Source organism: Nannobrachium achirus (assembly GCF_963921795.1).
Source record: "Nannobrachium achirus genome assembly, contig: SCAFFOLD_385, whole genome shotgun sequence".
NCBI classification, from domain to species: domain Eukaryota; kingdom Metazoa; phylum Chordata; class Actinopteri; order Myctophiformes; family Myctophidae; genus Nannobrachium; species Nannobrachium achirus.
This window is the reverse complement of record NW_027664823.1, coordinates 30,848-43,246: the sequence shown is the minus strand read 5'-3', so window position 1 is coordinate 43,246 and position 12,399 is coordinate 30,848. Positions and strand designations below refer to the sequence as shown.

Genomic DNA, 12,399 nt, shown 5'->3' with positions numbered 1-12,399 from the left:
GCACACATGATGTGTGAAAATCTAATGTGAGGATTGTCATGAAAATTATGGAGCACATTGATGCTCCCTAGAGAATGAACCCTACTGATGAAGTGACCCCACAACCTTTCACAGAGCGCCACCCTTTGGACAAAAAGCACTAGGCCTTTATAGTAATTTCCAGTTCCAGTTCCAGGACCCCCTGGAACCGGACCCCTGGGGGACCCCAGACCACACTTTGAGAACGAATGCTTTATGCTAACCATCATTTCTAGCTATAGTGTAGTGGTGTGAAGGTAGATTGACTCTATTCTAGTACGTTTTCTATTCACATGAATACTAACCGAGCCTTTCTGCAGTTCCTCACAGCTGGGATCAGTCTCTGTCGCCCCTCCTTTGATGTGTTGTATGTGTCCAGGTACAACTCATCCTGAACCTCCGCTGACATCAGCAGCATGGCGGCCAGAGCTGAACACTGGCTCTCAGGCAGTGGCTTTGATTTGTCCCCTGACTTCAGGTACTGTTGGATCTCCTGAAGTACTGAGTGGTCGTTCATCTCCATCAAACAGTGGAAGATGTTGATCATTCTCTCAGGAGAGTGATCTTCAGTGGTCATCTCCTTCAGGTTGTTGATGACTCTCTGGATGGTCCTTGGACTGTTCTTTGTCTGACCCAGCAGCCCTCCCAGTAGACTCTGGTTGGACTCCAGTAAGAGGCCATGAAGGAAGCGGACAAAGAGGTCCAGGTGGCCATTTTTACTCTCCTGGGATTTTTCCATGACTGACTTCAGGAAGTCTTCCAAGCCACCGTGCCAGACTACCCCGAATGTCTCCAGTACCTCCATGTTCTTCTGTGTGAAACAGTGGAACAGGTAGACTGCAGCCAGAAACTCCTGGATGCTCAGATGAACAAAGCTGTAGACTGTTCTCTGGAAGCTCACACTCTCTCTCTTGAAGATCTCTGTGCACAGTCCTGAGTACAGCGAGGCGTCTTTCACATCAAGGCCACACTCTTCCAGGTCTTCTTGGTAGAACATGATGCTGCCTTTCTCCAGATGTTCAAATGCCAGCCTGCCCAGCTTCAGAAGAACCTCCCTGTCCTTCTCCGTGAGCTGCTGTTGATTCACATCATGACTCCCATCATACTTCAGATTCTTCCTCTTTGTCTGGACCGACAGGAAGTGGCTGTACATCGCAGTCTGGGTCTTGGGCAGCTGTTCTGTCTCGTCTGTCTTCAACATGCCCTCCAGAACGGTAGCGGTGATCGAACAGAAGACTGGGATGTGACACATGATGTGGAGGCTCCTTGATGTCTTCATGTGTGAGATGATTTTGCTGGCCAGCTTCTCATCACTGAATCTCTTCCTGAAGAACTCCTCCTTCTGGGGATCTGTGAACCCCCGTACTTCTGTCACCAGGTCAATATGATCAGGAGGGATCTGATTGGCTGCTGCAGGTCTGGTAGTTATCCAGAGGAAGGCGTTAGGGAGCAGATTCCCCTCGATGAGGTTTGTCAACAGCAAATCCACTGATGATGTCACTGTGACATCAGAAACAATGTCATTCTCTTGGAAGACATCAGAACCAATGCGAATGTTCTCGAATTTCAACGGAAACCTGCTTTCATCCAAACCATCAAAGATGAGGACAACCTTCCAGACAGCGAGCTGCTCTGCTGTGACGTTCTTTAATTCTGGGTGGAAACGATGGATCAGTGAGAGAAGACTGTGCTGCTCATCTCTGACCAAGTTCAGCTCCCGGAATGAGAAGGGAACCAGGAGAATGACATCTTGGTTTTCTAAACCCCTTGCCCAGTCCAGAGTTAACTTACGCACAGAGAAGGTTTTTCCAATGCCAGCGATGCCCTTGGTCAGAACTCTTCTGATAGGTTTGTCTCTGCCAAGGAGGAGGGGCTTAAAGATGTCAGAGCATTTGATTGGTTGGTCAAGGAGGGTCTTCTTCTTGGAAGCTGCCTCAAGCTGCCAGACCTCATGTTGGGTATTAACCCCTTCACTCTCTCCCACTGAGATGTGGAGCTCTGTGAAGATGCTGCTGAGGGAGGGCACTTCAGTGACGTATGTCACACGATCAAGACGGTTCAAACCGACCTTATAAACCTTTAAATCCTCCTGTGGACTGACACCTGCTATGAGAAGACAATGAAGACATTTTAAACATTCAGATTCATTCATAACTTTACATTCTTACAGCTGTGTATGAACATTATTAATGAAATGCCCTCCAGACTATGTCTTCTGTCCTTTATGCATGTCAGTAAAAAATATAATTATTACAAACTGTGTCCAGTCTTACTTTGTCCACTTGTGGTTTGACGGGACGTCTTCAGTCCAGGTGGGATCAGAACACAAGTCCTCTCTCTGTGGACGAGAAGGAGATATGACTATATGATCATACTTCATCATACTTATTGCGACCGAAGGTCGCATATACTCTGAAGAACCGTGTCGCTTGAGTGTCCTTCCTTCCTTCCGTATCCTCGTGACCGTCCGTATCCTCTGTGATGTCAGTGTGATGTCAGCGAGTTGTGACATCACTTCCTGTACAGGGCGGCTACACGAAATGTGGATAACACTATATATGGAGATAGTCCAGTCCATCATGTCATATGGGACTACCGTCATAGAAAGTAGCCATTGTTAGGCCGGAGTCATTGGCTGTCTAAACATGGAGATGTGGATAACACTATATATGGAGATAGTCTAGTCCAATATGTCATATGGGACTACCGTCATAGACAGTAGCCATTGTTAATCCGGAGTCAATGGCTGACTGTCTGTACAGGAAGTGATGTCACATGACATAATTTTTATGCCCATATATGAGTCCTAACATGGAGATGTGGATAACACTATATATGGAGATAGTCTAGTCCAATATGTCATATGGAACTACCGTCATAGACAGTAGCTATTGTTAGGTCGGAGTCAATGGCTGTCTGTCTGACTGTCTGTACAGGAAGTGATGTCACATGACATACTTTTTATGCCCATATATGAGTCCTTCTGTACCACATCTCCATGTTTAGGCAAACTCCACACAGAAAGGCCCTATCGCCAACCCAACCTAGGGTGTGAGCGATAGGGCCTTTCTGTGTGGAGTTTGCATGTTCTCCCCGTGTCTCCTAGGGTTGATACCCTCACAAAAACATGAACTATATATGGAGATAGTCCAGTCCATCATGTCATATGGGACTACCGTCATAGAAAGTAGCCACCCGAATATACCCGAAAATACCTGAATTTTCGGCCGGCACTATGCCCATATATGAGTCCTTCTGTACCACATCTCCATGTTTAGGCAAACTCCACACAGAAAGGCCCTATCGCCAACCGAACCTAGGGTGTGAGCGATAGGGCCTTTCTGTGTGGAGTTTGCCTAAACATGGAGATGTTCTCCCCGTGTCTCCTAGGGTTGATACCCTCACAAAAACATGAACAAACTCCCCCCAGAATGACAACAACTAGAATCGTCAGAGAAACGCTGTGGTTGGCCAGATTGTCAAGAATTGGCGCGACCTAGGTTGCATGTCACCCTGAGGTCGCATTCCACCCTCGGGTGTCTTACTAGTATGATGTATGTGCAGTGTTGGGTTAGAATATCATACACTTATATGATGTATGTGCAGTGTTGGGTTAGAATATCATACACTTATATGATGTATGTGCAGTGTTGGGTTAGAATATCATACACTTATATGATGTATGTGCAGTGTTGGGTTAGAACATCATACACTTATATGATGTATGTGCAGTGTTGGGTTAGAATATCATACACTTATATGATGTATGTGCAGTGTTGGGTTAGAATATCATACACTTATATGATGTATGTGTAGTGTTGGGTTAGAATATCATACACTTATATGATGTATGTGCAGTGTTGGGCAGCAACGAGTTACTTAATAATATATTACTGTAATATTATTACTTTACCCAATAGCGAGTAGTCGTGTAACTTATTACTCTGCCAGCCCTACTATTACATATTACTCATCCAAATAACGCAGCATTACTCGTTACAATGAGCGTGATTTCGTTTTCTGACCGAGATAAAGGTGCTCTCTTCACTGTATGGGTCTATGAGTCTGTACTGTAGTGTGTCCAGCAGATGTACTGCAGATCTGTGGAGCAGAGCATTTTAACTGGTAGAGGAGGTTGTCACATGCACAAAAAGAGCAGATTTACAAGCTATCAAGACAGTGCAATAGTACAGGATGTTAGCTTGTAGATCTGTTCGTTTTAAGCATGCACCATCACATAAAGTTATGATGTTCGTGCAGGTCTGGGGTCTGACACAGATCTGTGTTCCTCGGTGCGGGGGCGGGGCTCATGAACATAGTTTCAACTCTGTGGTCACATGATCATAATCTATCTGTCTGCTCTTTCACACTCCCTTCTGATTGGCAACGTTCGGCTTTCACAGTTTGTGGGAGGGGCCTGTTTTGTCCAAAATGACACATCATGAATGCAGTGTCTGATTGCCATGAGACTGGGCTAAAGCAGCCTCATGGTGGCGCTACAACAGCCAGCTTCACATTTTGGCCTATAACTCTAGAACCGTAGGTCATAAAATAAACCTTTTTATTTTATCCTGATCCTTGGATCATGACAAAACTCCACATTCGATTATGTTTTCCACAATTTATAATGAATGACATACTGTGTGTGTGAAGGTCCAGGTTCATCAGTGTCTGAAGGAGGTTCATCTTTAGAGCGGTCACTCTTCACTGCTGGAGATTCTGCTCTGTGGTGAAGACTTCTGGAATCATACAAATGTTTAAATAATTATCATGTGAATGAAAAAGTCAGTTTGTTGAACATTATTTATTGTTAAATCTCATTATGAAAGTACAACATAGTAAATGTCATTCAGTTAGTCTGCATAGTGCAGCTTCACCACTGAACAGCACATAGACACAAATCTATAGATAAACATTGAACAGTGATTTATAATCTCTAGATAAACACTGAACAGCAAATAATGATTTGTAGCACTTAATTCACAAACTACCCATATAGCAACTTATACTATAGATAAACATTGGACAGGGAGGACACACTGTTATTAGACCATGAATAGCTTTGTTTTTACTATACCAGTAAGACTCCCTAATCGGGAGATAAGCGACCGTTAGGTCGCAGCGTGATTTTAAGGCAAAATGTGTCGGAGTAGTGTCCAAAAATTTGTTTGAAGAAATTGGCCTGTTGGTGGCGCTATATGGGACAGATCCATATGGATGAGATGAGTGTAGACATACTGTGTACCGATTTGCGTGATTTTAGGGCAAAATCTGTAGGAGCAGTGTCCAAAAATGTGTTTTAAAAAATCGGCCTGAAGGTGGCGCTATATGGGACAGATCCATGTTGATGACATGAGTGTAGACATACTGTGTACCGATTTGCGTGATTTTAGGGCAAAATCTGTAGGAGCAGTGTCCAAAAATGTGTTTGAGAAAATCGTCCTGAAGGTGGAGCTAAATGGGATAGATCCACGTTGATGACATGAGTGTAGACATACTGTGTACCGATTTGCATGATTTTAGGGCAAAAATTGTAGGAGCTGCGTCCAAAAATTAGTTTTGCAAGAATCGGGCTCATTGTGGCGCTAGAAGAGGGCCATGTGTGAATTGAGGTTGTGGTCTGGCAGGCAAGGAGTGTGTGTGCAAAATTTGGCATGGATCGGGACAACGGTTGCGGAGATATAAGCAGGGCAAAAGTGTGACGTGTGACGTGTGACAGACAGACAGACAGACTGACAGACAGCTGGTCGAGGTTTTGATAGTAACTGCGACCTGACGGTCGCAACAACACATGACAAAGTGATCTCATGCTAAGTTAAATGTGCAATTTAAAGTGCATATTGTTTAGTGTAATACTTTGTGTGTGGCGGTCAAAGTTAATTACTGAAGGTAGGAGGTAAGTTGTGAGACAAACTGTTCAAATGTTATGGCAAAAGATAGAAATGATGAAATATCAAGAATCAGGGCATTAGGGGCGTGGCTAAGTATCTCACAATTTCAAATTTAGGCATTTAGCAGACACTCCAAAGCGACGGTCATTTGAGTGTAGGCAAGTGCTACGGTAAGTTCTATGGGCTAAAGTGGAGTCTGAAGAGGCGAGTCTTCAGTCCACAGAGGAAGCTAGGGAGTGAGTATGCCGAGTGTATTCCACAGTTTGGGGGCCAGCAGGGAGAAGAGTCTAGGACGAGTAGATCGTTGTCCTGGGGTTTTTAGCGAGGGTCAGAATCAATCTTTATTGTCACAACACATTACAAAAGTGGGTGAAATTCTTGGTCATGTAGGCTCATCAGTGCAGTTAAAAAAATAAAGATACAAAGTTCTCATAGAGAGGGATGAGCATAAAGTGCATAAATGATGTTAATCCGTCAGTCTCATCACTGATGGTTAAAAACTGTTCAAGAGTCTGGTGGTGCTGCTTCCGATACTCCTGTACTGTTTTCCAGGCTGTGGGTGTGTGGAAGAGCTTCAAACAGGCTGTAGTGTGTAGTGTGGGGTGGTGAACATCCTTAACGATGCCTTCTCTGCCTTCACCACACAGCGTCTCTCATAAATTCCCCGAAGGGGTGCACTGTGCTGTTTTCACCACTCTCTGCAGTGTTTTCCTTTCCACAGCAGTGCAGTTCCCAAACCATGTCAGGATGCTCTCAATTGTGCTGTTGTAGAACACTCTGAGAATGCGGGGACTAACTTTAAACTTTTTCAGGCGCCGAAGGCAGTAGAGTCTCTGTTGGGCCTTTTTTCACAACTTGAGTGGTGTGTTTGGCCCACTTCAGGTCCCTGGAGATGTTGATCCCCAGGAGCTTGAAGTCAGAGACCTGCTCCACTGCAACACCATTGATGAGGATGGGTGCGTGTTCCCTCTCTGTCCTCCTGAAGTCCATGATCAGTTCCTTTGTTTTACCCACGTTGAGCACAAGGCTGTTGTCCTGACACCACTGTGTCAGTGTCCCAAGCCGTCTCATCGTCATTCTCTATCCAGCCCAACACCGTCGTATCGCCAGCGTATTTAATAATGCCATTGAAGCTGTACAGTCGCAAGTGTACAGTGAGTAGAGGAGAGGGCTCAGCACACAGCCCTGAGGGGCTCCTGTGTTGAGGGACAGGGGGTCCGACGTGATGTTACCCATCCTCACCACCTGACGGCAACCCGTTAGAAAGTTCAGGATCCAGCTGTACATGGACGGGTGCAGTCCCAGGTCTTTAAAGAGGCGGTGCCATAGTTTTGTACTTTTTCTGGATTCATGTGTCTAGTTGGTTGACAGTACTTCATTAGATCCCCTGGTGTGGTTGTTATGAGCAATTATGTATTCTTTTTGTATTTGGGTTTTTAGCTGGAGGCTGACACCTTGTGGGTCAAAAGTGCCGGTCCAAAAACACAGATACATAGAATCAACCCCTCCCCTAATTACCATTCACCCAACACACGTGGGTGTGGCTAACTTCAGCTGGGTCACCACCCACCATGACAACTACGCATACCAATGAACTGGTGGGTGTGGCCACATAAAAACATCATTTTAACTCTTTCTGTACACTTTTTTTGGAAGAAAATATTCCTTGTAGTATAATCATAATAGTAGATAATCATGTTTTATAGGGGGAAAAATCATGTCACCCCTTATCTTTAAGCTTCATGTCCAGTCTGGCTGGGATGATTTTATTAAAGGCAGAGCTGCAGTCCACAAAAAGCATTCGCACACATCTGTTCTTTCCATTGTCTAGGTAGGTGAGGGCAGAGTGTACGGCCAAGGCAACTGCATCGTCAGTTGATCGGTTTCGACGATAAGCAAATTGCCATGGGTCGAGTGTGGCAGCCAGCGAAGAGCAGATGTAATCTCTTACCAGTCTCTCAAAACACTTACTGACGATAGGTGTGAGAGTGACCGGTCTCCAATCGTTGAGGCGCGCTGCCTTGTGGTTCTTCTTGGGGACCGGGACCACGATGGAGGATTTGAAGCCGGAGGGGACCACAGCTTGGGAGAGGTAGAGGTTAAAGATAGTTGTAAACACTCCCGCCAGCTGGTCTGTGCATGCTTTGAGCACGCGGCCTGGGATGCCATCCGGGCCGGCGGCTTTGCAGTTGTTGACCTGCTGGAAGCCCCTGCCCACCTCATGCTCATAGAGTTATAATAACAATAGAGAGGACACCTGATATCCCCGCCCGTCCACTTGCATTGAGTTGCTCACCCAACGCATGAGGCGCTTTCACCCCTTCTTTCGGGTAGTAAAACCGTGACGTAGTGGGGCCTTTCTGACGCAATTTGCATCATAGTTTGTGTTCATGGACGCGCTGGGGCTTCAATTCATGAACGAGCACTTCCGGTATGAACGCGCGTCAATACAAAGAAGCCTAGTGCGCGTTCAAGTGTTAGAAGCCCCAACTGCAGTACCTCAAAACGGCCACGATGTCCATTGCGCTTCAGGGCTCCCCCAGGGTTCTGGGGGCTTGGTTAAAGGGCTGGTGTCCACTGGTGATGCAGGCAGAGGCTGCTCTGAGCTGCTGGACTCGAACCGGGGTAGAAGTTGTTCAGCTCACCTCCTCCGCGTCATCAGTGCCCACTAGGGATGCGGAGATATACCGATACGGATCGTAATCGCGATACAAACGTGCGCGACACGAGTGAATCGGTTCATTCAGGGTGGATCGGTACAATTGACGGCTGGAATCGTGATTGTATCGTATCGTGAGTGTTTGGATCGGTACATTCCACGGTTGGATCGGTTTTTGCATAATAGTATTTCATTCTGTTGTGTGTTTCCGAGGCGCATTGAATACCCCATCAGCCCTCCCCCCAAAAAGCACTTGTAGCGACGTCTTTTACAGCAGCACTGGGCTGCTCAGCGGAGCCCAGTGAACACCTGACCCGACAGAATGCAGACAGACAGCACTCGTGAGTCGTGAGCCCACTGGTTAAACATGCAAGATTAGTACCACGTTTAGCTTTATAACATCCCTGTCCAATGTTCGCTGATGTGATCCGTTGTTGTGTCACTGGACTGGAGCACGCTGCGTGATATTATGATCCACATTCCACACCCGTTTGTTCTTCTTGTCGAGTCTGCGACAGAATTGATTTAAACAAAGCAGAAGCTTCCACGCTTTAACTACACACACGTATGAACTACAACAACGATACTGGGCGTGCAACTAGCGATTTAAAGTATTTGACACTGATTCACAACTTGTTACTGTAGCTGCAGGCTGCTGCTGTTCCCTCTGCAAAGAGAGGCTCAGGCTGGAGCCTGATTTATACTTGGCAGCTCGACGGTGTCGCGCACGCACCTAAATAGCAGACCTACAAGCTCACAACGCGACGCGTTGTGACTCAAATATCTACGTTTTAAAACATTTTGACTAGAAATGGCAAAATCCTAGATTATATTCATACAATATAATAATAATACAGGTCAAGGATCCTTAACTCAACTGAGAAGAGAGAGATCAAGCAGGGACCCCCACTGTAGGCTATGTTAGACTACTGTAGGCTATTATATAAAACTGTTGCAGATTAAAACCTGTCAGAGACTTGTTTGACAGCACTATATCATCAGTGACATTAATACATTACTATGTTGTGTTTATTTGTTCACACATTATCTTTTCTATTAATATGATGGATTTATGTTATTCATTCATTAATTATTATCTCTTAAACCCTCAATAAGTGTTAATGTATTGGCTAATGTTCCCCTATAGGGTTGCTACTTGCTTATTGGTTACTGTAACAACTAACTATTAATATTTGGCCGCCTCACATAACTCTGAGGACCCTAGGGGTCCCTGACCACCTGCTTGATATATAATAATGATATAATGATATAGTATTAATCAAACATTTCTACCAGCCAGGGAGTGTTCTCCCAGATTTCAATAAGTTGGATTGTTAGACAGAGCCTAGTACTACAGTGAAACAATAAATTGTTTGGAAATTAAATGTAATGCATTTTTAGTAATTTTTTTTTTGGGGGGGGGGGGGGGGAATTTACATGGGCTTTAATATAAATCCTTTGCATTGTGTTGAATCGCACCGAATCGTGAATCGTATCGCATCGTAAGGACCAGGGGTGTATCGCAAAGTATCGTGAAACATATCGCATCGTATCGGGGTCAGGGGTGAATCGTGATGTATCGTATCGGCAAGATTTCAATGTATCGCAATTATATCGTATGGCTGGTAGTGTATCGTGATGCGTATCGTATCGCCTCAGTGGTCGAGATTCGCATCCCTAGTGCCCACACCCTAGGTGGGGTTGGCAAAAGGGCCTTTCTGTGTGGAGTTTGCATGTTCTCCCCGTGTCTCCTAGGGTAGATACCCTCACAAAAACATGCAGTAATCCTGGTCTCTATAAAGCCTCCCCCTGGCCAGCCGGGGCGCCTGATGGAGGGGAATGGAACTGGTTGGAATAACGTGTTCCTTCCACGCGCTATGTCCAACCGGGGAAGCTCCCCCTGTCAGGTGATAAGAAGCGGCCTGCTCACTCCTCATGCATTGAAGGAAGCATGAGCTCAGTTCGGGGCCCTCCCCAGGTTGGCAGAGGGAGAGTAGAGCCCAGGATCACAGCTTAGGCAATTGGCACCGGGTGAAAAAATGGGTTACAAAAATCGTGGGATAAAAATTTAGAAAAAAAAAAAAAGAAGTTGTTCAGCTCCACAAGGAGGGAGGCAGAAGGGGGTCTCTGCAGATCTAGCTCTCCCTCTGTAGTCTGTAACAGTACGCAGCCCCTGATAAGTGTTCCTCTGTAGTCTGTAACAGTACGCAGCCCCTGATAAGTGTTCCTCTGTAGTCTGTAACAGTACGCAGCCCCTGACGTGTTCCTCTGTAGTCTGTAACAGTACGCAGCCCCTGACGTGTTCCTCTGTAGTCTGTAACAGTACGCAGCCCCTGACGTGTTCCTCTGTAGTCTGTAACAGTACGCAGCCCCTGACGTGTTCCTCTGTAGTCTGTAACAGTACGCAGCCCCTGACGTGTTCCTCTGTAGTCTGTAACAGTACGCAGCCCCTGACGTGTTCCTCTGTAGTCTGTAACAGTACGCAGCCCCTGCCATGTGCTCCTCACATCCCCGCTCTCAAACTGGTCCTGCAGCTTGGTCGTGTAGTCCCTCTTAGCTTTCCTGATGGCCCTCAGGAGTGTCGTCGGGTGTCCCCCAGATTTCCAGATCTGAAGGTGATGTTTCTTGCATGGACAGCAGCTCGTACCTCGCTGTTAATCCACGGTTTTTCACTGGGGAAAATCCAGGACAGTCTTTTTTGGAACAATGCCATCAATACACTTGCTGATGAAACACGTGACTGTGTCTGAAAACTCGTTGTCATTGTTTTCAGCAGCGTTCTGAAACATCTCCCAGTCCACGTGGTCAAAACAGACTTGTAGTGTAGAATCGAATTGTTGCAACAGCCGCCGGAGAAGTGGATTTCTAAGGGCGATTCCCAGAAGGAAATCAGGCGGAGGCTCGCGTGGCAGTGGCGAGCAAACAGCTGTGCTTTCCACAAACAGAGCAGGCACTTGGAAAACCCGGCACGGATGCCTTTCCTAGTTCACAACGTGCTCCGCATACAGGTTTTGTCTCACACACGCACACACCACGGTTAAGCAGGCCGCGGTTGCTTTCATGGACAACAACCTTCACGTGGTCTCCTCTGTGAGTAGCAAGGTCAGGGAGAAAGACCCGCTTGTGAAACCAATGTCGCCAACCCGTCACCTGTCACCCAGCTGACAGGCCAGAGCGCAAGTGGCCAGAGAGACATCATACGTCCACGTCAGGACGGGTTGCCATCCCGACCGTGGAGCACCAGGTTCTGTCAGTGCTCCTGATCAATGTAGAGGGCCTCACCACCGCCAGACTGGAAGTCACTCGCCACCTCGCTGACTCCCACAAAGTAGCAGCCGTCCTCCTTCAGGAGGCACACTGTGACAACATCCTCAAACTGCCCGGATTCCACCTTGCTGGGTCCACCCACAGCAAACAGCATGGACTTGCAACCTTTGTCAGGAGCGACCTTAGCTGGACAGCCACTGGCCAATCTCCACCAGGCTCCAACATCGAATGGCTGTCTACTAAAGTACAGTCCACATCGGTTGTCAATGTCTATCATCCCCCACCAGCCACGCTGACCATTGCATCACTCCTGCTGGCACCTGCATCCGCCATCTATGCAGGGGACTTCAACTGCCAACACACAGATTGGGATTACAGCCATACAACACCAAACGGAGAGACATTAAGCCAATGGGCCTGGAGTGCCAATGTGCTGCTGCTGTTTGACCCGAAAGAACCACCAAGCTTCTTTTGCACGCTGGAACAGCTACACAAACCCAGATCTGGCCTTCGCGGTATGTCACACGGCCCAAAAGCCGGAGAGACGTGTTCTGGAAAGCTTCC

At 46.7% G+C, this 12,399-nt stretch overlaps 1 protein-coding gene across 1 annotated transcript; it reads right to left on the bottom strand.

Annotated features, from left to right (window-relative positions):
• Positions 1-307: 307 nt before the first annotated feature.
• Positions 308-11,793, bottom strand: LOC308280777 (protein NLRC3-like; the record flags this gene model as incomplete). The annotated part of the gene is made up of 6 exons (XM_080755094.1): positions 308-2,030; positions 6,787-6,936; positions 7,063-7,154; positions 7,861-8,133; positions 11,076-11,219; positions 11,770-11,793. 6 exons carry the CDS (start codon positions 11,791-11,793, stop codon positions 308-310), a joined length of 2,406 nt encoding a protein of 801 aa, XP_080611220.1.
• Positions 11,794-12,399: the final 606 nt, after the last annotated feature.